The sequence below is a fragment of the Loxodonta africana genome, chromosome 10 (assembly GCF_030014295.1).
Source record: "Loxodonta africana isolate mLoxAfr1 chromosome 10, mLoxAfr1.hap2, whole genome shotgun sequence".
Taxonomy (NCBI): domain Eukaryota; kingdom Metazoa; phylum Chordata; class Mammalia; order Proboscidea; family Elephantidae; genus Loxodonta; species Loxodonta africana.
The window spans coordinates 83,318,688-83,344,163 of record NC_087351.1 but is presented as its reverse complement, the minus strand read 5'-3'; the positions used below and the strand labels follow the sequence as shown (position 1 = coordinate 83,344,163).

The 25,476-nt window shown below is 34.1% G+C and overlaps 1 protein-coding gene across 6 annotated transcripts in view; it reads right to left on the bottom strand.

Moving 5' to 3' along the window:
- Positions 1 to 25,476, bottom strand: part of PCNX1 (pecanex 1) — a 187,594-nt gene that overhangs the window by 94,633 nt on the left and 67,485 nt on the right. For 3 of the 6 annotated variants that reach the window (XM_064292658.1, XM_064292660.1, XM_064292663.1), the window contains 2 exons: positions 18,445 to 18,577; positions 12,538 to 12,722 (listed from right to left, as the gene is read on the bottom strand). The exons of 2 other annotated variants lie outside the window; for them this stretch is intronic. In XM_064292658.1, coding sequence (XP_064148728.1) covers positions 12,538 to 12,722; positions 18,445 to 18,577 — 318 coding nt within the window. The remainder of the gene's footprint in view (positions 1 to 12,537; positions 12,723 to 18,444; positions 18,578 to 25,476) is intronic. One more of the 6 variants, XM_064292659.1, reaches the window with a different exon arrangement.

Sequence of the window (25,476 nt, the reverse complement as noted above, 5' to 3'; positions counted from 1 at the left end):
ATGGGGTTGCAGGAATTGTTAGTAAAGAAAAAACTAAATACAAATAATGGCTCAACTGAGATTCAAAAATATTTTTAAAATATTATTTATGTTCTGCTCTTCATTTATCATTCATTATCAAAGATTGGCAGTGCATTTAAATTTACATTAATAGAAAAAACATCTCATCAAAATTCACTGACTGCATAAATGGAAAAGAGTTATAAATCCATGTTAAACGACTAACAGCACAACAAAGAGCTGGGAAGGCCTGGTTACTGAGTGTGAAGTCCAATAAGGATGAAATACATAAGCTTAAGGGTTAATAAACACATAATTTGTATGCATTTTAGAAATAAGTTAATTCTATTTTTATTTTCATAGGGTTCAAACTATTTCAGTATCTTCTGAGTACTTAAGCTTTCTGTGAGGTTTTTGTAATATAAATCAGTCCTGTTCCTGGTAGACAGAAAATAATATTTATATACAACTGTGATCAACTAAAGGTATTAGTCTTTGTAACTTTCAAATGGAATAGTAAAAGAATATTACTGTACTGTCTACATTGTCTTTTGGGCATAGATGCCTCATATTAAATTTATATAGGAACAATTACATTTTAAATAAAAATAAAGCATGCCCCCAAAAAACTTTTTCTAGGCAGAAAGAAAGCTGGAAAAATTGGGTAGTTTTATTACCACATAAATTCTTCTATACAAAACAATGACTAACATGTAATAAAATTTAGAAATATAAACAGAGGCACGAAACGTACCTAAGAAAAGGGCAGCTATGATTTTAACAGATGTGCGTGACTTTGGCAGTATTTTTTTTCTTAAGGATACTTTTGTCTGTTTACTAAAACTTTAGGAGTATCAGCACATCCAGGTTCTTAAAAATACCCCTGGCACTTGTCAAAACAAAACGACATTGTAGCAGAGCTTAATTCCACTCCAAGAACAGACTCTCTGTGCCTCTTGTATCTTTGGCTTTGGCAACTGACAACTTTTATTCAGAGGGTAAACAACTCAGAAAAAAGTTACACTAAAAAAATGTTTAGATTAAGGTTTTAGTGAAAGAATAAATAATAAGTTAATGTAGTAATATGATAAGCTATTAAAGGCAGCTTCAGAATTAACCAAAACAGAAATAAATATATATTGTTATTGGTTTATAAACATTAAAAATATTTTTAAATTATACAAGTCTTCTTAGCATGCACAGCAATTTTATTTATGTCTCATTTAAGATTAAAAACAGTCATTTTCTTCAGTGCCAAAGTAAAATCTGCTCTTATTAATAAACATATTTTAATATTAGTCTGGATTAAGAAAAACACTTCAATTTAAATATTGTTTTTATGAATATAAACCGGAAAGAAAGTAGCACATCAATGAAACGTCTTCTCATCAATGAATGTTGATTACAAACTAAACCATCTCATCATAATTCAACTCCCACGTCATAATGAACTATATTTAATAGAATGGCGCTGTCATGATTTAAGAAGAATATCAGTTTCTGACAAAATAAACAAGATTGGAAGTTGAAATTTCAGACTTATAATGATATTAGCCATGAAAGAGCGTCTCTGAAGATGAAAAGAAAAAAAAAGGTTAAGTTTTTAGCATTTCTCAGTTTTGAATACTCAACAATGACTGCTGTTTTCTACCAAAATTAAATATATTACAAGCAGCATTTTTTTTTGTAGGGGAATTTCAAAGTAATAACCATAGTCAATAAATAAGCAAAGAACAACAGGAAGATGGATTAAGTTGGATACTGACTTAAAGATCAAGTACACTTGAAGCACTGCCAGAAACCCTGAAGAATGCAGCAGACAAGTCAAAAGAACACTGATAAAACACTGAAGGATGTGAAATTAGTGCAATTCTCTGCTTTGCCCTATGTCTCACCATGTGACGCATAATACGTGCAGAAAGAACAACAGTACTCTCTTAAGAAACTCCTATTACATTCGTGAAGCCATTCTCATTTTTCTGAAGATTCCTATTTCTTGGAACGAGGCAATTACTACAGGGCAGTGTTTCCAATGGTTCATTCTGGTTCGAAACCCTGCTGAGAATTTGCATTTCCACTCCAGATATACTGAATAAGAACCTACATTTTTAATGAGGTTCCCTGGTGATTCTTATGTATAATAAATTTTGAGAACCACTGCTCTACTAGTGGTTCTCAGAATTGAGTCCTAACCAGCAGTATTAGCATGGCCTGGGAAGTTGTTAGAAATGCAAATTATCAGCACGGGTTCAAACCTGAACTACCAGTTTTAAGTCCTGCTGGAGGGTGTGTGGGACAAAGCATCTACAGGGTTTTTCTAATCCTCCCTGTACCAAAGGAGGCCTCCATCCAGTCCCTTAGATGATTTTCTTTATTGACTCCTCTCCCCTGATTCATTCCATGTCCTCTAACTCTACCCTGATTTGCTGTCTTGACTTCCACTTTTCTGGTATTACTGTTGGAACAGGAATGGGCTAAAACGGCAAAGAGAGATACACGGGGGAAAGATTTTTAAAGTGGGTTTTTTGGGAGATGTTGGAGGACCACATACATCTATAGGACTAATTTAAGTATGCAGATAATAACTGTAAAAAGTCTCTACTTCTGACAGTGATAAGAACTCAGTGAATATATTAGTAGACTTTTAAGAGAGAAGGTTTTTAAGATCAGTTCTAGTTTCTTGGATAGTACCCTCTTACGACGAGTGGCAACTCTGAGTTTCTGAGGTAACACCATGAGTTTGCATCCAGAAAGAAATGACTCATTTTTATTGCTATTTACAGATGAATGGAATTGTTTCTCCCTAGACCTCGGGTTGTCAAACTTTTTCTGTAACAGGCCAAACAGTAAATATTTTAGGCTTTGTTGGCCAGCTGGTCTTCGTCACAACAACTCAAGTAAGGCCAGTATAGCATGAAAGCAGCACTGTAAAACACACAGATGAAGGGGGTGTCTGTGCTCCAGTGAGACTCAGTTACAGAAAAAGGCAGAGCTACATTTAGCCACAGGCCTTTAGTTTACCAACCTCTATCTCAGGTAAAGAGCTTTAAAGTTTTTAGAACCTCCTTAACTCTGATACAATGAATTTCAAGTCACTATGCCCTATATGCCCTATAGGGTCGCTATGAGTCGGAATCGACTCCAGGGCAGCAGGTTTATGCTGCTTGTTGGAAACCCTGGTGGCACAGTGGTTAAGAGCTACAGCTGCTAACTAAAAGGTGAGCAGTTCAGATCCACCAGGTGCTCCCTGAAAACTCTATGGGGCAGTTCTACTCTGTCCTATAGGGCCGCTATGAGTTGGAATCGACTCGATGGCAGTGGGTTTGGTTTTGGTTTTGGTATGCTGCTTGTAATTTCAAGGTTCATATTTAGAACCAGTCCATCTTCCTGGACTGTGCAACGCTGCTCTAGACTTTAAAACAGGATAAGAATAAGGAAAAGGGTAGGTATGAGAAGAGATTAGGAGAAGGCTTAAGGGAATGGTAAGGAAAGATGGGTGTATCTATTGCTTGGCAACAGCATAAGACAGAGATTTATATACTGATGCATTTTATCAACATGACCCTCTTGTTCTCATTCGGACCTAACACAACATGCCTTAATTCACTGTAAGACTCCACTCCAGCGGCTTAATCCCCAGATCAGCTGAACCTTCCAAAAGTGGATGTACAAGTTCCTACTCTGCTATGATTTTATCATCTGCTCTCCTTTTATTTCAAAGGGATAAGTGCTCCTTTTCTTGGTAAAGTAATACCTAACAATGATACTGATGACACTAAAACTGATCAGGTAAACAAAAAGGCAAGACACAGAATAGGAGAAAATAGTGTAATTTGTACGTGACGAGTGAGCTGTATCTAAAATATCTAAGAACTCTTACACCTCAATAATAACAAAAAAATTTTTAAATGAGCAAAAGATTTGAACAGATACACTTCACAAAAGAAGATATGTGAAGGTCAATAAACACATCAAAAGATGCTCAGCATCATTAGTCACGAGAGCAATGCAAATTTAAACCACAATGAGATACTATTATACACTTATTAGGACTAAAATTTGAAAAGACCAACAATAACAAGTGTTGCCAAGAATGAGAACAACTAGAACGCACAACACACTGCTAGTGAGGGTATAAAACCACCTGTGAAAAATACTTAGCAATTTTATTCACAATTTAGAAACAACACAAATATCCATCAACAAGTGAGTGGATAAACAATATATAGCATGCTCATACAATAGAATACTGCTCAGCAATAACAAAGAACAAATTACTACTAACATGCAAATGGATAAGTCTCAAAAGCAATGTGTCAAGTAAAAAATCAAACAATACCAAAAACACAACAACAACAAAAAATGGATAAACTGGACTTCACCTGTACATCAAAGGACTTTATCAGCAAAGAGACAACTTACAGAGTGGGAGAAAATATTTGGTAACCATATATCTAATAAGGATTTAATATCCAGGTTTTATAAAGAACTCCTACAACTCAACATCAAAAGGCAAACAACTCAATTAAAAAAGGGCAAAGAATTTCAATAGGCATTTCTCCAAAGAAGATATACAAATGGCCAATAAGTACATGAAAAGATGCTCGAAGTCAATAGTTGTTAGGAAAATGCAAATCAAAACCACAATGAGATACCACTTCAAACCCACTAGGATAGCTATTATCAAAAATACAGAAAAATAACAAGTGTTGGTAAGGATGTGGGTAAACTGGAACCCTTATCCACTGCTGATGGGAATATAAAATGGTGCCGCCACTGTGCAAAACACTTTGGTGCTTCCTCTAGAAGTTAAACACAGAATTACCATCTGATCTAGCAATTCCATTCCTAGGTACATATCCAAAAGACTTGAATAAAGGCACTCAAGCAGATACTTGCACACCACTGTCCTTGGCAGCATGGTGCACAATAGTCAAACGGTGGAAACAGATAAACAGGTAAACAAAATGTGGTATGTAGATACAATGGCCATGGAGAAAAAGGAAGTTCTGATACACACTACAGTGTGGATAAGCCTTGGAAATATTATGCTAAGTGAAGTAAATCAGACACAAAAAGACCAATATTGTAAGATCCCACTTACATAAAATATCTAGAATAAGCAAATCCATAGAGACAAACATTTATTAGTGGTTACCAGGGGCTGGGGGAAGGGAGGAGCGGAGAGCCACGGCCTAAAGGTACTCGGTTTCTGTTTGAGACAATGAAAACCTTTTGGAGACAGAAAGCGATGACGGTTGCACAACATGGTAAATATAATAAATATCAGTGAACTATTTTTTTATACATATAAAAGTGGTTGAAACGGCAGATGTTTTGTTATATATATTTTACCAGAATAAAAACGGTTAAAATGGCAAATTTATATATATATATATATAATTTTAAAAACACAAAAAGGCCATATATTGTATAATTACATTCATATAAAACTCTAAAAAAAACTCTAGGAGAGGAAAAACCGTATGACAAAAAGCAGATTAGTGGGTGTCATGGGCTAGTGGTGGAAGAGAGATAGGCTGCACGAGGGCACAAAGAATCTTTTGACAGTGTTGGAAACATTGCTTATCTTGACTGTGGTATATTTCATGGGTATTTGTTGTTGTTGTTACACATCTGTTAAAATTCACTGACTTGTACATGGTAAATGGATGCAAGTTACTGTACCTAAATTATGTGTCAATAACACCATTTTAAAAAACAAAGTAAAAAAAGAGTGAGACTGGTCAGGTAAGAGCCTGAGTAAAGGGATGAGCTGAGACAGTGTGTAGTCAATGGAGACAAGATGCTAATCAAGATTTCAGAGAGTGATGACAGTATTTGTTGTTTTGCTTCTCATTAAAAAAAACATAGTCATCAGAAGATTCAAAAGTATTCTATAAAATAAAGTTCTCCCATTCCTCAGAGGTAGCCAAGACCATTTTCTGTGTTAACAATTTTTACATACATGTATTCTGTCCAAAGACAAATTTATTTTTTTTTAACTTAATAAATGAGCTAATTTTCATGTTCACAACACAGGTTTATCGAACTCGGAACATTACACTGTTAATGTATCATTATTTCATTATGCAGTTCCTTCATGGTGAACGTTTAGACTGAAATTTTTCAAAACGATGAACAATGCTACAGTGAATATTCATAAATACATGTTTCCATGTTTGTAAAATTTCTGATCAAAAGATATGGGCATTTTGCTCTATAATTCCTAAACTGCCCTCTGAAAATGTTCTATCATTTAGTTGCTATTTCCCCAGACCCTTCTCAACAATGGACATCATTACACTTTCAACAAATGAAAAACATCTCAATCCTGTCTATAATAGCAGTTTTTAATTATAAGCGAGGTTAAGCTCTTTGCCCATGATTGCAGGTCCCTTCTATTTCTTTTGTTTGAACCCCTAATTTTTCTAGAACATCATTTATCTTTATCTTATCAGTTTGGAAATATTGTCTATTGTAGCAAAGATTGCTTGCTGACTGCCTCCAGTGTTCATTTCCCCCTTATTCCTTTTAAAAATAGGACCTCCCCTCATGGAATTTTAGCTGAGCATATGTACGTCCAACCAGTTAGGCATTTTCCAGCCTTTCTTGCAGCTAGAAGTTGCCATGTAACTATACATAAGCCAACGGGAGATGAGAGAAAATGACAGGGGCACGTTCCAAAACACAATCTGAAAGACAAGCCTAGTTGTCCCTTACTTCTTTTTTTTTTTTTTAATAACCCACCCCCTTTTCTGTTTGGTGGGAAATGTCAACAACTGGAGCAGGCACTTTGGACCAGGCAGGGAAGCGCTCCCATTAGACTGTTCTATTTCATCCACTGGAAGTGTCTAACCTCCATTAAAGCTAACTTATATTCTAACTAACACATGTGTTAACCAACTTTAGTTTAGAATCTTTAGAATGTTCAATGTTAGAAAGCAAATAACCTAGTCTAGTGCTTCAAGAATTTTTCACAACACAAAACTACCAAGAGGCAAATTATGTATCTCAAAATCAGTCCCTGTTATCTCAGGTAAAATTCCTAGAGCAGCTCAGTCATCCATAAAGCAATTAACAGAATAAATAAAAAGCCTCAATTATCTTTATTCACCTTGACTGGCAATTCCACTTCTACGTGTTTATCCTAAAGAAATAATCAGAGCTATGAAAGGTTTATGTAAAGAATGTTCAGCACAGCTTTCATTACAATAAAAAATGTCTAGAAACATCTTGAAGGCTAACAATAGGGAAAGTAAATTATGGTTTATTATAATAATAATAGCATCAATGATTATATCACAGACTTACTATTGCCAGGCATTGTACTAATTGCTTTGCATATTTTAACAGATGTAACTCTCACCTTATCCCTATGAAGTATTATTATTGCTTCCTTTTTATGCATGAGGAAACTGAGTCACAGGGAGAGAAAATAACTTGCCCAAGATTGCACAGCTAGTAAGTAGTAGAGCTTGGATTTGAAGCCAGGAAATCTGGCTCTTCAGTCCACTACACTACACTGCCTTTCATGTAGATCTAAGTGACAAAATATCATGCAGCCACTTAAAAACAGGTTAAAAAACAAAACAAGAACAGTTAACAGATGAGTAAATGTTCAGACATGGTAAGTGAAAAGAGCAAGATACAAAACTCATACAGTAGCACAAAAGTTATACAGCATGATCTCAATTCTGTTTTAGGGAAGTCTATACATGTTTGCATTTAGAAAGGCAGTAAGTAAAAATTACAAAATGTTAATAGTGGGTGACTTAGTGATGAGATTACAGATGACTTAATTTTCATCATATTTTCCAGTTTTTCTAAAATATATTACTGTTAAAAGAAAGGTAAAGCACATTCTAATTTCATTAAAATAAATATAAGTAGAATATATCTCCCAAATCTCTTTACACCTCTTCCTTGCAGATAGAACAAAGTATTTTTATTATTTCAATAAAATTAAATATTTTATCTTCATAGATACATACATTATGTTGCCCAACAACGACAAAAGAGAAACAAAGAAGAGGTCAGAACTTAGTATTTTCTGCACTCAAAAATAAAACAGTAAACACTGAGACCAAAAAAAAAAAAAAAAGAGAGATGAATAAAAATAATATACCATAACATCTGCATTTATAGTAACAAAGAGAAAGTATGACAGAGCCCAAAACGCTACAGCAGTATATACTGCATATTCTCTTTTTTAAACACCAAGACTAACTCTAGTAAAATCACTAAAAGTATTTTAAATATTCTGAGTCTCTGCTGCTTAAAGTAAAAAATAAAAAGCCTCCAAATCATATTTCTGCTTAATAATGCAGAGCTGCCCTGAACTGCTTGTTATGAAGGGCGACAGTGCGCTGCCAGCTTTCCTTTAAGTCTTTATTGAGTTCAGTATTTCTCTGAGCACATTTTCAAGTTAATATGTTCTGTAGTAAAGAGAATTATCTCAAAGAATACCTTCTTTGTCAATTCCTGCTACAGTAATGAAACATAAGAAAACCTAAAAAAAATCATTTCTATATCACTTCTTAAACCTCTAATACAGTAATCAAAGAAAATCTTAATCACAACAGTACCTATGATATTTACGTATATGTTTTGACAAACATAAAACTTTCTTGTTCTCATTTTATTGCCTATACCATTACAATTGTATGTTTTTCTTTCTCAAATGAAAATTAAATAATTTTATAGATACTTTTAAAAAAATATATACTCACTACTGATCAAAAACTAATTTGATACACAAAACACAGTTTCTTATTCCATCTGATCTCATCTAGGACACTTCCTTTAAGGTGTTAAGTTATATATTAAAAGTTTATGAATTATAATGGCATGTTTCACACTGCATCAAAGAGTCTTAATTTACAAAGAAAGTTAAGATTAACATAAAAGCTGAGAAGCGATCACCAAGTTTTACAGAAAGGGCTTATTAGATATAGAAGGAGCCCTGGTGGCACAGTGGTTAAGTGTTTGGCTGCTAACCAAAATGCTGGAGGTTCGAAACTACCAACTGCTCTGACGGCATAAAGATTTATAGCCTTGGAAACTGTATGGGGCAGTTCTACTCTGTCCTGTAGGGCCATTCTGAGTTGGAAGCAACTTGACAGCAACAGGTTTACTAGATATAGAATAAAATTTTAAGGCTACCTGAATTCAGATTCTCTCATGTGACTTACCTGGGTATGAAGCCACACCTAGTTTTATTTAGTATAACTGCAGTTTAATTCAGAAAATAGCATGAAGTGCAAATAAACAAATCCATTAAAAGACTGATCAGAAGGAAACTAACCTTTAACATCTGGTCTGTATTTAAAAAAGCAACATGTCACACCGTAGGATTTGAGAAATTCTCTGATAGAAATTTCCTTTTCAAAGATGTTAACCTTAAAACCTCTCACTTATGTCATTTAAATCCTTTATAACTAAGTTTGCAAGGATATGAAGTCCATAAATAAGAAAGGAAACCATCTAAATTTTTTCAAGCAGATATTAAATTATACCACTTATAATTCAGTTTTTGAAATTAATTATGATTTAGCAATTATGCCTGAGTATGGATGATGAAAACACATTTTCCTCTGCTGAATAAGCTACTAATAAAATCCTTATAATATTATCTTCAATGAATTTTTCTACCATGTCTGATGTTACCTGGCAACCTTGAAATGCTAATTAAGATGTAACACAGAAATAAGTACTTTCAGGGTTTAGTATAGGAAATGGATGTCGGTCTCTTAGTATGACACTGCAGATCACAGACGCAGAAATCACAGCTAAGGAAAACTGTCTAGGCTTGGAATTAAACAATGCCTAACTGCAAGCTTCTGTTTCTCCAAAAATGCCATTCTTCAGGAGTCTGGGCCTACTGAACGGCAACTAAAAATAATGTATACGTTTATGAGTATGAGTGTATATATACTTATATGCAAGTGTATCTATGGGTATACATAAATGTATTATTATAATGTATACATTTCCACATGTAAAAAAATGTGCAGTTAAAAATGTTCAACTGAAGAACCTAAATTTGGGAAGAAGCAATTGTTTGTAAATACTCTACACTTCGAGGAAATATCACGTCTAACTTTAACATAATTGAGCATAAAAAAAAAAAAATTTGACCGTACAATGTCTAAATTCCTTCATACAAAATTATCTTACTACTATTAAGTCACTCAGAAAATTAAACCATGCAACAGAAGTATTCTACTGGAATGTATCACAGAAGTCGATTTCTCTACCAATTTCTTTAAGCTTGGCAGCAGTTCATTTTCTGAATCTTTTCTGGCCAACTTTATGCACTATGGAATAGGTATATACTTCCCATTGTTTTGTGCTAATTATTACTAAGCATTCAATTTGGCAAAATTCAGCTACCACACACCAACAATTATCAGAAGGCAGTTAACACAAAAGATAAAATCCAAATTTCAAGAGAATATTCCGAATATCCACCAAAACCAAAAAAACCAAACTCGTTGCCTTGGAGTCAATTCCGACTCATAGCGATCCTATAGGACAGAGCAGAACTGCCCCACAGAGTTTCCAAGGAGCACCTGGTGGATTCGAACTGCCAACCTTTTGGTTAACAGCTGCAGCATTTAACCACCAGGCCACCAGGGTTTCCAATCAGTAGATGCTAAAATCACTTCCAATCAGAAGAGGGTTTTTTTTTCTTCAGGTCTGGCAAGACAGTTCATATGTACATAATTTCAACAATCTGTGCGTGGCTTTAGGATGGGACTTTACAATTAAAGGTGCAGCAAATTTTTTAAGCACAATAAGTATCTTGATAGAGGAATATCACCTACTGTTTCATTTTATGCTGGATCTGACAAAAGTCTAAGAACGCAAAATGAATCAAAGTGAAGCTTTTTATCTTAGTTAATCTACTGCCATAAAGCCAGTGAACAGGCAATGGTGATGGTGACTCTAATTTTATATTCACAAATCAACATTCCTCCGGTCCATGAGAACTTTGGGTTAACTGGAGAGAGACGTTAATATAAAGACATTATTACCTGACTCGATATACTTGCAACTAAAAGGTATTATTGTTTTAAGTCAAAGCAAGTAGCTAAACTGAAATCCACCTTACTATCTCTTGAGCACCATCTTCACACAGACTACCTTTCCAAATTACGAATTCAAAAGCGAAGCCCTCTAAATTTAATAAGTTTTATTGCCTTCTCTCTCTTTTTTTTTTTTTAGAAATCATCATACATTCTAAAGCTGTAACTACCTTAGAAAACCATTTTAAAGTTTCTGTAAAATTTGCTGAAGATGCTTATTTTCATCAACACGCATAGGTATACACTTATCAATACCTCTCTGTAACTAAGTATTTTTACACAACGGAAAGAGAGTCAATGAATAGATACCAAAACCAAACCCATTACTGTTGAGTAGATTTACAACTCACAGCAACCCTACAGGACAGAGTAGAACTCATAGGGTTTCCAAGGCTGTAAATCACTAGGAAAGCAGACTGCCACATCTTTCTCCTGAAGAACGGGTGATGGGTTCAAACCCCTGACCTTCTGATTAGCAGCCTAGCACTTCACCACTGCGCCATCCTGGTCCCCAAATGAACAGATAGCAAATGAAATTTTTCATACCCAGTTTGGGTACTTTATACCCCATATCTCTCTAGTCAAAGCATCAACTGGGTTATCATCTTTATTAATAAAAGGCAAGAGTAACATGGATAAAACAAAACCATAATGATTCAATGTTATGCTTTCAAATGCCTATTTTTCAACAAGACTTTATCTTTATCATCATATTTACACATCAATCATTATTAACCTGTACTCCAAACATAAGAAAGCTGGATTGTACAAAGAAGTGAAACCAAGTCGTATAAAATACTGTCCTTAAATAATGCACAAAGCAAATGTTTATGTGGATAGGTATTACTGAGGTTTTAACCTACACCTCCCCTCTAACGATTAACTATTCAATAATTTATATGCATATTTGCAGGTTTAACAGGAAAAAATAAGCTTTAAAAAAGTTATTATTTGGTATTAGTATAGAACCTCTGCATTTGGAATTACAATAAATCCTGTATTTCAGGTGATGGACACTGATTATGGAACACAGAATACTAAAAGAAAAATTCTATGGTCATAGACCATTAGAAAGCATTTTTCCCTTTCTTACTGCACACTGATAAAGAAACTAAGGTTTAGTAAAAATCATTAAAAAAAAGAAAGAAAGAAAGAAAATGCCCCAGCTAGGAATGACAGAGCTGCCAAACACTGAAGCATGAACAATAATACTTTTAAGCACTTATTAATAACAGACATGCTCAAAAAAATTGTGGGTTAAGAGTAGAGAGAAACAGAATAGGAACAGGCAAAAGTCAAATTTTCCTTACACACAGGGCAAATCCTATAAAAAATGCTCTTACGCATATTTCCAAAATGAAGCTCTCTAAAGAAAGAATTGCAATCATTACCCATTATCTGCTGTTTTAAAATTTCGTATCACCAAGATTACATAAGGCCTGCATACCAAGTTCATCGTGCAAACTGCTGCCGCCTACAGCAGATGCATTGTCATGTGATGCTTCTAAGTGGACACTCCCATTTCTCACCAGCAAGGAGGCACTAGCACTGAGCACTGCAGCCTGGGAAGGGGGGCGGGACTGGACTTTGATCTGGGCTGTGGACTGCTGGCCTTGCTGACCATCTTGAAGGCTAGGAGAAAACATGGATTGGGGAAACATTACAGGGAAGAAAAGAGAAAACAATAGCTAGAATGAAGTCAATGTAGAAAACTGATTTCAAAAAGAAACTTTTTCATAGTAACCTAAGAGCCAACAAGCTTTGTAAAATATACAGATTACACTGTTGGCTTAAATCTGGTCCCCATAAATGAGTCACAGTGATGACCAGAATGAATACAGTAAACATTTAATGCTCATTTGTTAAATCAACCAATCAGTGACTTTTTTCTACCTCAATCCAACTAAGAAAAAAGAAAGCAGCAAAGAAGAATCACGAGTAATTCAATATATGTGGGTTACAGCTGGTCCCCCATAGATAAACCTATTTTTTAGTTAAATATGCACTTTTCTTTACAACCTTATAATAAATAATCCCAGAATTCTTCTTTCAAACATTCCAGCATCTCAAATTTGCAAGAAAGTCTCTATGTACTTGAAAACCAAAGAATCTTTATAAAATGAAACCAAGATTCAAATTCTGAATCAAAAGAAAATTATGATCTAGTACAAAAACCAGACTAACAAACACTAACTGAACTAAAGGAAATGCAAATTTGGCAGAAGTAGAATCAATACAAAGTATTATATACAAAAAGTCTACATATTTCTGAAATAAGGCCATAGGCTTATTGTACACAGTGCTAGTTAAAAATAATTATGTTCCCTTAACAAATTTTATTCCCTTTTCCAATCCATACTGTAGTCTCATTAACAAGAACCTATCAAATTAGAAAATCTTAAAAATAATTTGTAAGCCAGTGATTTCCCAAGGGAGTTTTTCTTTAATTTTATAAAAAATATTAAATACTCATTATTTTATGATAAGTATATTAATTTAAAATTACAAAATTCATAAATTACCTAAAATTAGGAACCTATATTATTTTTAAACCCTTTTATATCTTTACATATTTATGCATTTTAAAATACTATGAATTTTCATGTTCTTCGTATAGTACTTATCCAAATATAAACTGATGTGACTCATGAAAACATTCCGAGTATAATTACTGTATGTCATTCTCTATGTGACGTTCACTGCAACTCAGCATTACTTCGAACAAACCTGCAGCCTGTTACTAAAGTTACTAGACTTCTCAAAAAAATAAGAATGGCCTCATTCAGTTTTACCATTTCTCATGAGTATCAGCTTCTCTTTAATTCTCTCAATTCAGTGCAATGATTTCTCTGATGACTATAAAAGAAGTTCACGTGCTTTAGACTGAGAAGGGAACTATAATTTGAAATAACCATAAAATAAAAGGCCTGATAGAAAATACTTTATATGCTGATTAAGCCCGTGGTTACAGCAACAGGCTACACTCTGGAACTGCACTGTCCAATACACTAGCCACATGTGGCTATTAAGTTAATTAAAAATTTAGTTCCTTAGTCATACTAACCACTTCAAGTGCTACTGCATTGAACAGCAGCGAGTAGCTACCACAATGGGCAGTAGCTAGTAGCTAGTGGCTACCATACTGGACAGTGCAGATTACGGAACATTTCCTCCATCACACAAGCTTCTATGAAACAATGCTGCCTGGAACATCCATTTTTCAGGCTTCTTCTAGACCACTGAAAAGTATACATGCATAGAGCATAGGAATGCATATAGCAAATAAAGTATGTTCGCAAAATGTTGACTTTTCAAGCCTTTCTGATACTATTTTAAGCCATAGCTATAAAAATATTTAAGAACTTCTTTGGACGAGAGTTTTTGTCCGATAGACATAAATCAAGAGATAATCTTGGGAACTACTATAATCAAGTATGTTTATATCTTCTAATATAATCAAAACTAATATATTCAGATAGGTTTGTCTATAATATAGGCTGTTACTCCTTCTTGGAAGATTAAATATAAACTTATCCACAAACTTTACAATCAATAAATTTCACAAAGAAGAAAATGCTGAGAAGAAAAAGTTAAAAAGTTCAAGTGCCGTGTCCCTTCAGGTTCAGAAGACTGCAGAGTTTTATAGAGTATGTAAGTATGTACTCAACAAATTTTTCTATCAATTTTTTTCACTTAAAGTCATAAACAAAGGTGCTGTGTGGAGCTCGAATCTACCAAGCGCTCCTTGAAAACTCTACAGGGCGGTTCTACTCTGTCCTATAGGGTCGCTATGAGTTGGAATCTACTCAACGGCAACGGGTTTGGTTTTTTTTTTTTTGGTGGCAGTTAGATGTATTTTAAGGCTAAGCATATTTCAAAATATACTAATCTTAAACATAGATGCACAATGTATATACAAATACACAAAAAAGTTTGTAAATTAAGCAATGCACTAAAATCAACTCCAGAATAAATAAACAAAAGAAATTAGTCAAAATCTATGTGGTTGTAAATGTCAAGATTTTAAACATTAAAATAAAGCTAGTCATAAAATATATGTTGTTCTTCTGTTAGCTGCCATTGAGTCAGACCCTGATTCATGGTGACCCCGTGCACAACAGGTCAGAGTGTTGTGATCCAGAGTCTTCACTGGCTGATTTTTTTGGAGGTACACAGCCAGGCCTTTTTTCCTAGTCTGCCTCAGCCTGGAAGCCCCACCTAAACCTGTTCAGCATCATAGCAACATGCCAGCCTCCAATGACAGATGAGGGGTGGCTATGCTTGAGGTGTACTGGCCAGGAATCAAACCTGGGCCTTCCTCATGGAAGGCGAGAATTCTACCAGGTAGAGGAAAAATTCCCATTTTCAAACTCCTTCAACTACAATAACAAAAGCCTGTCATTTATGCACAAAATGTAAGGAGGTATAGTCCTGGAAGGTTACACTTCACCTTAAACAAATACTTGGCATGAATTAATCTTTTTGACAGTATCAATTATATGCCAAAAAACAGTTTGAAAAAAGCAACTATTTTACAACACAGCAAAAGGAAAAGTTTAGGTCTATAACTACCAGCTATCAATAGCATTGTTGACTCACAATCTTAAAAAAATTAATATTTCTAATTTAAATGACAGAAAAATATAGTTGGCCCTCGTCTTTCTTTCCGCTGTACTATTTATTTGGTATTTGACATTCTGCCTTATACTGCCTTATACAAAGGTATGCGTCTCCCCAGCTAAAACGTAAACTCTTAAAGAGTATGACCACGTTATTCCTATGTATCTCCACATTCCAGAGAACACCCAGAAGAGTCTCTTGAAAATAGTACACAAACAACAAATGTTTGGTGAATTTATTTCTGAGCACCACCCTCTCGGTTCTGACTATGACCTTATTTATCACAGATATTTCAATCTTATCATTTAAAAAAGTAAATCTAAGACTACACCAAAGGTTTTTCCCCCTTCACCAAAATGCACTAATTTCTTTTCATTCCAGCTCATTAACTAGAGTTCTAAAAGTATCACATTTAGGTAGATATATTTAGATAAATATAGAATTACAAGACTAAGTAAATGAAAAAAATCCTTTTCAAAATAATTCTGAAACAATATTCTAACAGACATTATAAAATTCATCCCAATTCTCTTTGTGAAGAAATTCATGATTCCAAGTTCTTGATAACATATACTTTACCAAGATCCACAAGAGTCTCTGTGCGTTTCAGATTGTAAATTCTTTAAGTTATTCATTAAAGTTTAAAATAAGTTAGCAGATTTTATCAGGATTTAGATAGTAATTATAACTAAAGTATCCCCACATCCATTCCACTTGCTTTTGCAAGACCATGCCATCCAATATTTAAAGATGAGATTATTATTCTCTAACTCACACTGAGAGATAACACCAATATACTTGAACTGAACATCTTTGCAATTACAAAACTGACTTTAATAAACATCTCTCCTAATTCCTCACAGCTAAAATCTCATTTATTCCATGATGAGGTCAGTTCATTTAAAATATATGTAATCTCTATCTTAGAAATATTCCTGGAACCTCAACAAAAAACTATAATGGAAGACTACTTTCCAAAAATTCTAATTTGGACTCTTTACAAGTAAGTTTCACACCATAACCTCATTCGGATGGTGATGTATTTAAAGCCCTAGAAAAGCAGGGAAATCCTACGCGATTGGCTAGAGCAGAACATAGCTCCTTCAATATTCCACCAGGCAGAGAAAAAACTAATTTGTCTACATTTGTTTAGGGAGTGGGATCCAGCAGTTTCATTTGTAGCAAAGAATGAAAAGATTTTAAAGGCTGAAAAGAGAAGGTTAAACGAAAAAAAGTCTCAGAAATACCAACATGGGGTGAGTTGGAAAGCAAAGATGACTATGGTTAGGTATTATTCAAGGGGCAAAAAGAAGAGGTTAAAAACTAAAATGAAATGTGGAACTCTTTCATTTGGTCTGTGTCCCAAATTCATCAGCAGAAAGAAAAATTCCTTCAGGCAGCAAAGGAAAGGAGGTGGGGAGAAAATAACAGGAGGGCTCACAAAATGCAAAGGTGCGCTGGAAAGATTTCTACAGCAACGTTTCTTTTTATTGGTTGTCTTTTATATTTTAAATATTGTTTAAACTAAGCCATACCACTTTTTACAGAATTATGCATTACTGCAGGGTTAATCAGGAACACAATCTACGAAAGGTGAAGTTCTTGATTATAATGTAAAATCCAGAAAAATAATCAAGTCTTAAAACCCAGGAGAATATAAATAAAGCAATACTTAAATGAATAGGATTTTACCACTATCAAGAACAAAGTTTTAGCAATATAAGTGGTTTATCTCTTCCAACCTACCATGCACTCTAGAGCAGTTATTTCATTAAATGCTCTTAACTTTTGAGTTTCAAATTAAAATGTGGTAGAAAAATAATCTGGGTAACAGTGCTTCTAGATATAGAGGAAAAGTACGTGGTATGGTACATGCAGTGCTTCGTTAAGCACATGTAAAGTATTTATGTTCATATTTGTGTTCTTAAAATAAATTAAAGCACATGTCTTTTGAATAAATTTTACATTTTTAATTCAAGGCATGGACTCATTGCATTTGAAACAACTGAGAATAAAATATGAAATTGTAATAAGAAATTATTCCCAATGTTATAAAAGGATGTTCTCTTGATGAGGAATATTGGAAACAAAAATGTATTTGTTCCATACGCTATTAAAGGCTGAGAATTCAATATAGATGTACATACAAATATATACATCCAATTGACCCTATTTTACCATAAATTAAATATTCTAGTCCCCTGTCATTTTTTAGGTCCTGGTGATTAGAAAAGATACCAATTTTTTTAAGACACATAAAATTATATATATATATATACACATTATTGAGAAATAAATAATCAAACTGGCTTATCAAGCTGAGGATGGCCATCTGTTATTCTCACAAGCTCTCTACTCAGTCCCATGTTTGTTCCTATTAAACTGCAAGATGCTGGGGAAAGACACTGCATTAATATTATTCATTTGGAGTAGAAAACAAATGAAAAGCTGACTTAATGCCTCTACTTACATTTCTATAACTACCCTAAGGTAATTCTGCAAATTTAAAATCGGCTAAACCACCTGATCATTTTGTTTAAACAGTGCAACATAAGCATGCATAATGCAATAAGCTCATGGTCACATGCAGAGAAAGCCTATAAGAGCTTAAAGGTACAGAAGGGAAACTGAAAGATAAAAAGAAAAAGCTCTTCGAATGCTTTCTTGGGATTGACAGAACAGGTTAGGTCTGTTACATGCATGCTAAACTTGGTGGAATTTTAAAATACCATACCTTAGGGGTGATCCGATGAGCAATGTAGGAGGGGTAGGGTTACTCCCTGCATTGTGGCGGCGCCGTACTGCCTGGCGCCTAAATGTGCTGCGTTCACGGCGAAATGACACTGCCTCCTCGCTGGCCTGTGCTGCTGTATCAAGACAGACTTAGGTCAAATAGGAGCCTAGGTCAAAGATGTAAATAGCAGCTGAGCCTGTCTTTCCCTTTCCTTCCCACCCTCAGAAGTAAAGGGAACTTGTCCAATTAATCCAAATTGCTCTTGTATGTGCACTGTTAACCTACCATATCAGGGAGCATACAAAAGTATGTGCCATTTATTTAAAGATAATTCACTGCCTCTTTAAAATAAAGCTTCTAATCTATTATCTGGCTTCACCATCTCCAACCTGAGTTTCCTATTTTAGGATCACTGTTGCTTTAAATCTTTTCTTAAAAGTCTCATTTATTTAGTCCCATATTCTTCTATTTCCCCTTTAATTAAGATGACCTTAAAAATAGAGTGTTTGGTAGTTTCTACTAACAGGAATAGGGCATTAGTTTCTACTCTCATGAGGATACTAAAAACAGCAAACACAGTACTTCATTTTTAATAACCGAGGAGTAAAGCAGAGATAAGATGTTTATCTCAATGTCCCGTGCCATACTTTGGCAGCACTAAAAGAAACCACTGCTAGGATGCACAACTAGTTTGTTAAACTTCAATTCAAGATAGCATGAATATTTCTTAACTGTTTCAGATTCTTTGCTGCCATCAAATTTCATTCAACTCTATGCCCCTGTACTGGTCCCCTCAACATTAGGAAGCAAACATTAGCAAAACGGCAAGTACATACACTTAATTCAAAAGCAATAAAAAGTACAAACCAAAACCAAGTATACAACAGTGAGAATATCACAACAATGGCTTTATAGAATTACATAAAATTTTATAAAACCATACTAATTAGCTGATTTGGATTTCTAAAACAAAAGGCAAAATTATTTTCATCCAATTGAATATAACTGTGTTTCCTAGTGATCTAAACATGAATAAAGGCAAAACTAGCACAGAAACATTCTTTCCAAACACATGGAAATTCACCTAAATTTGAAAAAGCTGTTACTTGCGGGGTAAAAGCTAACATATGTAAAAATTATGTATGACCTGACCTATGTGAACAAATGATGTTAATTAGATCTGGTCATCTAGAATTATGCTGTCCAATATGGTAGCCACTAGCCACATGTGACGATTTAAACTTAAATTACATAAAATTAAAAATCCAGTTCCTCAGATGCACTAGCCATATTTCAAGTGCTTAATATGTGGCTACCATACTGGACAGTGCAGATACAGAATACTTTCATTATCACAGAAAATTGTGTTATTAGACAGCACTGATCTAGAAAGTCAAGGCTGCCTTTTTGTTAGCAAAATCATACTGCATACTTTGCCTATTCCTGACAATGACAACCTCAATAAAAGGAAGCTGCAGCCAGCATTGTCACAAAGAAGAAAACATACATTGGCAGGGTAGTCATTGGGAAGAAGGGTGAAACAAAGCAAAGAGGAAAAAAAGCTACTTGAGGGAAGAAATGAAAAATTAGATGAGTGACTGGCATACCTACTAACAGTTCTTAGACACCAGTATGGTTGTCAGGGCACGGAATTTGAATCACTGCTCTAAAACTCCATGCAAGCCTTCTTTTGTGAAATTACATTCAAAATTTCAATTCTATTGTTGTAAAACTACTATTCAATTTATAGGTTAACCCAACTTCATTAAGAAACTTCCCAATATGTTTTCTAGTTACAGATATTTCAATCAAAACAGCAGAATAAAATTTATCCAGGTATAATTTATAGAGGATAATTTGAAACATGAAATATACTAAAATTATTCTGAAGGATTTGAAAACACACTATGTGATCACTGAATACTAACAATACGAAGGAGGGCAACAGGAGACAGTTTTCTATACTATCTTTCTTCTACTGAAGGCTCAATCGTGGAAATTTTAAGTAAAAGTAGTCCATAGTACTGGAACAAAAAAGACAAACTACATTGTCCATTTTTAGTCAAAATGTCCTTTTCCATCTTCAGAAAATACCACTCTTTTATTTTTTCACTACTTACAAATCATTTATATTTTGCTATTTGCAAAATAACTATACATTACTAATTTCCCTAATAAAATAATCTGAGAAATACAACAAGATGAAAGTTTGGGCATCTAATGAACAATGTATTATAAATTGGTTATTATGGTTATTGCAATTATGGAATTATGGTTATTGCCTCTGATTCTGCCATTATAATATTCTAGGTATAGATACCTACAGTTAAAATGGTTTTCAATGCTTAATATAGCAACTTCTCTAACATCAGTTAGGATCACACATTCAACTGGAAACACTATGCTACAATTTGTGGTCACAATGAGGAAGACTAAGCCATGTCCTAAGCCTAAAATGGGAATATGCTACTTATATAAAACATCTCTATTTGGAACAGGATTCAGCGTGGGTCTACTTCTATTACAGTCAAAAGGGAAAAATGTCTTCAAGCTTAAATTTGCTGTAAACATATACAATCATATAAGTTATAGTCACACTTGACAAACACCTACAGTTAACTGTAATAAATATTTTTTGAATCCTTTATAGGAGAAAGCAAAAGAAAAAATCTTTTACCTAGGGAACCACAGAGGAGGGGAAAAATACTTTTAAAACTGTTTCTTAAAAGTTGGCATTTTAATGCTGCTTAAAAGCCAGTATCTTCTGTCAAAGAGAATGAAATTAGTTTAATAGTGACAGTATAAAATGCGAATAGTGAAAATTTAGCCCTCTTTCCATAGTCATTAGGTAAACCAATTTTCATGCATGTGTAGGTAAAGGAAGAAACAAAACCACTCAAGTGATTCAAAAGCCATGAATAACAAGACAGATATCGAATACTTCCAAGAACATAGATTGTTGTGCGTTTTTCTACTTTTCCCCCAACTGTAAAAGGCTTGACTTTCTAAACATTTGTTTATTGGTGTTAAGAATACGTCAAAGTACTGAATTTACAATCATAACAAGTTTAAGAGGAACCTTCGGATAATTTGGCTTTTTACTTTTGGGGTCATGATACAATTGTTGAATTAAGTTTAAACATTTGCTGAGTTCCTAAGTGCAATTCATGGATAAGCACAGATACCCTGACATTTAATACCACTGTGGTCTTATCTGTTCCTAAAGATCACAAACAAAGTAAAATCCACAATATTCACCTCCCACCTCAGCAGTTACTTCCCATTTATTTCAGGAAGTTAAGGATAACTCTTGTTGTTGGGGGCTGTCAAGTTGATTTCCACTAATAGCATGTCATGTGACAGAGAACTGCTCTAGGGGGGTTTCTAGGCTGTAGTCTTTACAGGAGCAGATCACCAGGTCTTCCTCCTGCGGAGATGCTGGGTGGGTTTGAAATGCCAACCTTTCTGTTAGCAGCCAAGTGCTTAACCATTGTGCCACCAGGGCTCCTTAAGGAAAACTGTAGGCATTCTATACTGAATTATTATAATGTAACTATTTTTATATAGAGGTATTCAAACAATAGCCTATCAGTTCATTTTTACCCTGTGAATGAAAACAGAAAAAGTATTACACAAAAGCACTACGATACTTTCAGGATGGCTGGAATGCACAAAAGAACAAAATTTGGCAAGATGAGAGGTATGATTACAAATTCTAAGGAAAAAAAATGTTATCTCAAAAATCAAAAAGTTGACGGTATAAATGTGTAGAAATGAAGACACCACTAAAAACAATGGCAATCATATAGCTAATTGCTTAGTGAAAGGATCCACACACAATAAGTTACTTTCTGGTTGTTATGTACGGCTATGTCTGGCCTCTTGCCATAGCTCATAGCTATTAAATGAATTAAGGAATTAATAAAAATTTAGACAGGAGAAACTAATGAATAAAGTATTTTTTTCCAGTGGTAAGCGATTATTGTAGGAAAGAGAGGAATAAATTGGAGAGGGTTGTGCAAATAAAATTGTGTATTTTGGTACCTCAAATACATCAGAAGCAAAATGCTATCAGGAAACTAAATTTTAAAGAAAGAAGACCAATGTATGAAACAAGTAAGTGTATACATCTCAGAAAAACAACAGATATTTGCAAACACTCCAAAATCCACTGAAGGATTCTTTAAGGTAAAAAACCACTTTACTTAAAAATAACTATGCAAAGAAATATTCAAACGATTTTGCAAAAAAAAAAAAAAAAAATCTGCAATACATTAGTATCAATCTTAAGCCTAAGTATAAAATCCATTTTATCTAAATACAGTAAAACCTATGAAAGTCAGAACCTATAAGGTGGAAACCAGCCAGTGAATGAAAATTCAAATATTTTCTACTAATAGAGAGGGACAGAAAAATGTAAGACTATGCCCTATCAGAGGCAGAAAATTGTGAGATCTGAAAAACAAGGCAGTCCCGTTGAGTTCCGGCTCTCATAGGCTTCACTGTATTTTTTCCAGTTTCCATTCTGGCCAGTAATGATGCTGAACATGAGCATGCAAGGGTTCTATTCCAATACAGAAAGAAATGCTTATAGGCATCATTTTCTGACAGGCTAAAGGACAGTGGCAATCTACCATACAACTTTTAAGGTTCAGTTCTGAGTTAAAATAATGCCCATCTCCAAACACATTTTAGAGGACTACTCTACTTTTTGACAACTAAACAAACAGCAGCAAACAAAAACAAAATTATTAGCTGTGTCTTCAGTTAAAGAGAATGGTCATGTCCTCCCCGATATTTTCCACAATCCCAGCAGCCAAACAAATACAGCTGGGTAGACAAAATGGTTTCAAGAAATTTAAGTGATGCTCTGAAGTCATATTTCACAAAGCAAAGTCCTAAAAGATACTGCACAAGAATTACTTTCATCAGTGGTTCCTAATCTTTTTTAATCCTTTGCAAATTGGATGAAAGATAGCCACATCTCCCAGAAAACTGCATTTGGATACAATTTTGCACACATTTTCAGGAGATTCACCTTATAATAAGGAGTCACTAGTGAAGAACACACACCTGAAGCGACGTGTATTTGATGAAAAGGAAAACTTCCTTATAAATGATTAAAAGACATCACCAGCTTAGTTTACATAATGAATCTACAATTTACAAATCACTTTGACACATCTAAGCTCATTAAAGTTCAAGAGAGTCTGATAATCAAATGTGAGCCAGGCCCAGATGGTTATTTTTCCTGTTTTACAAAAAAGGAAACTGAGGCACAGATTTAATGGCTTACCAGAGTACTCAGTCAGTAATTAAAGGTAGCATTAAAATATAAGACTTTTGATTCCTTATCCAGAATCCCATACTGCTGCAAAGAAAAATACCGTAACAATTGTTCCTACCTAACAGAATCAGGGATGGGCTGATTTTGGGAAGTCTGTACACAAATATTTATTTGCCTCATTAATAAAATGTCTCTTTGCTTCATAATGTTCTAAGTGAAGTCAATTTTTCAAGTAACTGAAGTTCCCAAACCTGTTTTACTCTATTTAATGAGCATTCTTCTATGCTGCTTTATGTGTGCAGGCTTTCTTCACAGTATTCACTAAACAATCTTTTCTTAGTAAATCAGGATCAGCTATATATCCATTGATTATTGTATTACACTCTAAAATGATATTAAGTTATAATACCATCATGTCCTTGACCACTATTAAGATAGTTTCCCTGCTCTAATGACCCCATACTGTTACCCTTTCTGGGTTGATTTGTGTAGTCATGCCAGTTCCTACCTGAGTGTCAGCTGTGTATTTCTGCTGCTGTCACTGCTTCGCCCCCCAGCAACCTTCCCTTCTACTAATTTACCTCTAACTTACTGTGTGGACTGAGGAATCAGGAAATTAAGTTTATTAGAATTTAGACTTCCTCTATTTAGTAATGTAAAAATGCTTTAATTCACATTTTTTTGCCTATACAGTGGTCTTTGCCTTTTCTTTCTAATGTTCAATGATATTTGGATACAAAACAAAAGACCTTCAATTTACATGTATGGCACAAACCTGCATAATTTGTGGGAAAAAGATTTGGTTTTTCTTTGAATAAAATAATATCCTTTAAGGGAAGATTATCGTTGGTTCCCAACATACACAATGTTATAATAAGATCCTACTACTTGCTTAAAAAGTAGTGAACCAAACATTATAATTAAAATAATCTTCTCACACAGAGATAGAGAGGCTAAAAAATTCAGAAAAAAGTACAAAGAATAATAAAGCAAACAAACTTTTCCACTCTGGGTGTTCTTTATAACCTGTGAACTGATACAGAAAATATGCTGTAATAATTGTATTGAATCATGCAGGAAATGAGTTTAAATGACTCAAAAGAAAATGATTTTTTAAACATAGGCTAGAAAAAAACAGGACAACTTTCTACCAATATAAGTTGCCTATAAATTTTATTCTTGAAGTATTAGTCAAAAACTACTGAAGATACGCCTTATACTATAAAAAATTAAATGCAAAGTAAATGGTCAACAACAGAAAATGCCTTGGTTTGAACATTAAACTTTTTCCTGTCTAGACAGTTGAAGAACATTATTGATGAATTCCAACTCTGACCAAAGTACTTGATTAATCATGAGAAGTCCTATACCAACAATCATTTGTTACGTGACTGAGTATCAAAAGATGAGTTATATGATAAATTGCTGCTAAAATAAGATTAAAATCCAAATTGCTGGAATATTAGATGTTTAAAAATGTTTTTCTGTTAGCATTATGTAAAAAATTAGAAACTCAGATATTTTACTATTATCAAGTTTCACAATGGCACAATTAATATCTCATGTTTCTATGTTAAATCATTTTTCTCTATTTTAATTGTATGCTACTAAATTAATAAAGTTAAACAAGGGATAGGATACAGTTGAGTAGCATACAAACTGGCCCTTTAAATAGCCGTAATATTAGCATTTATTAAACATTTACTATGAGTCAGAACCGACTGGACGGCAACGGGTTTTTTGGA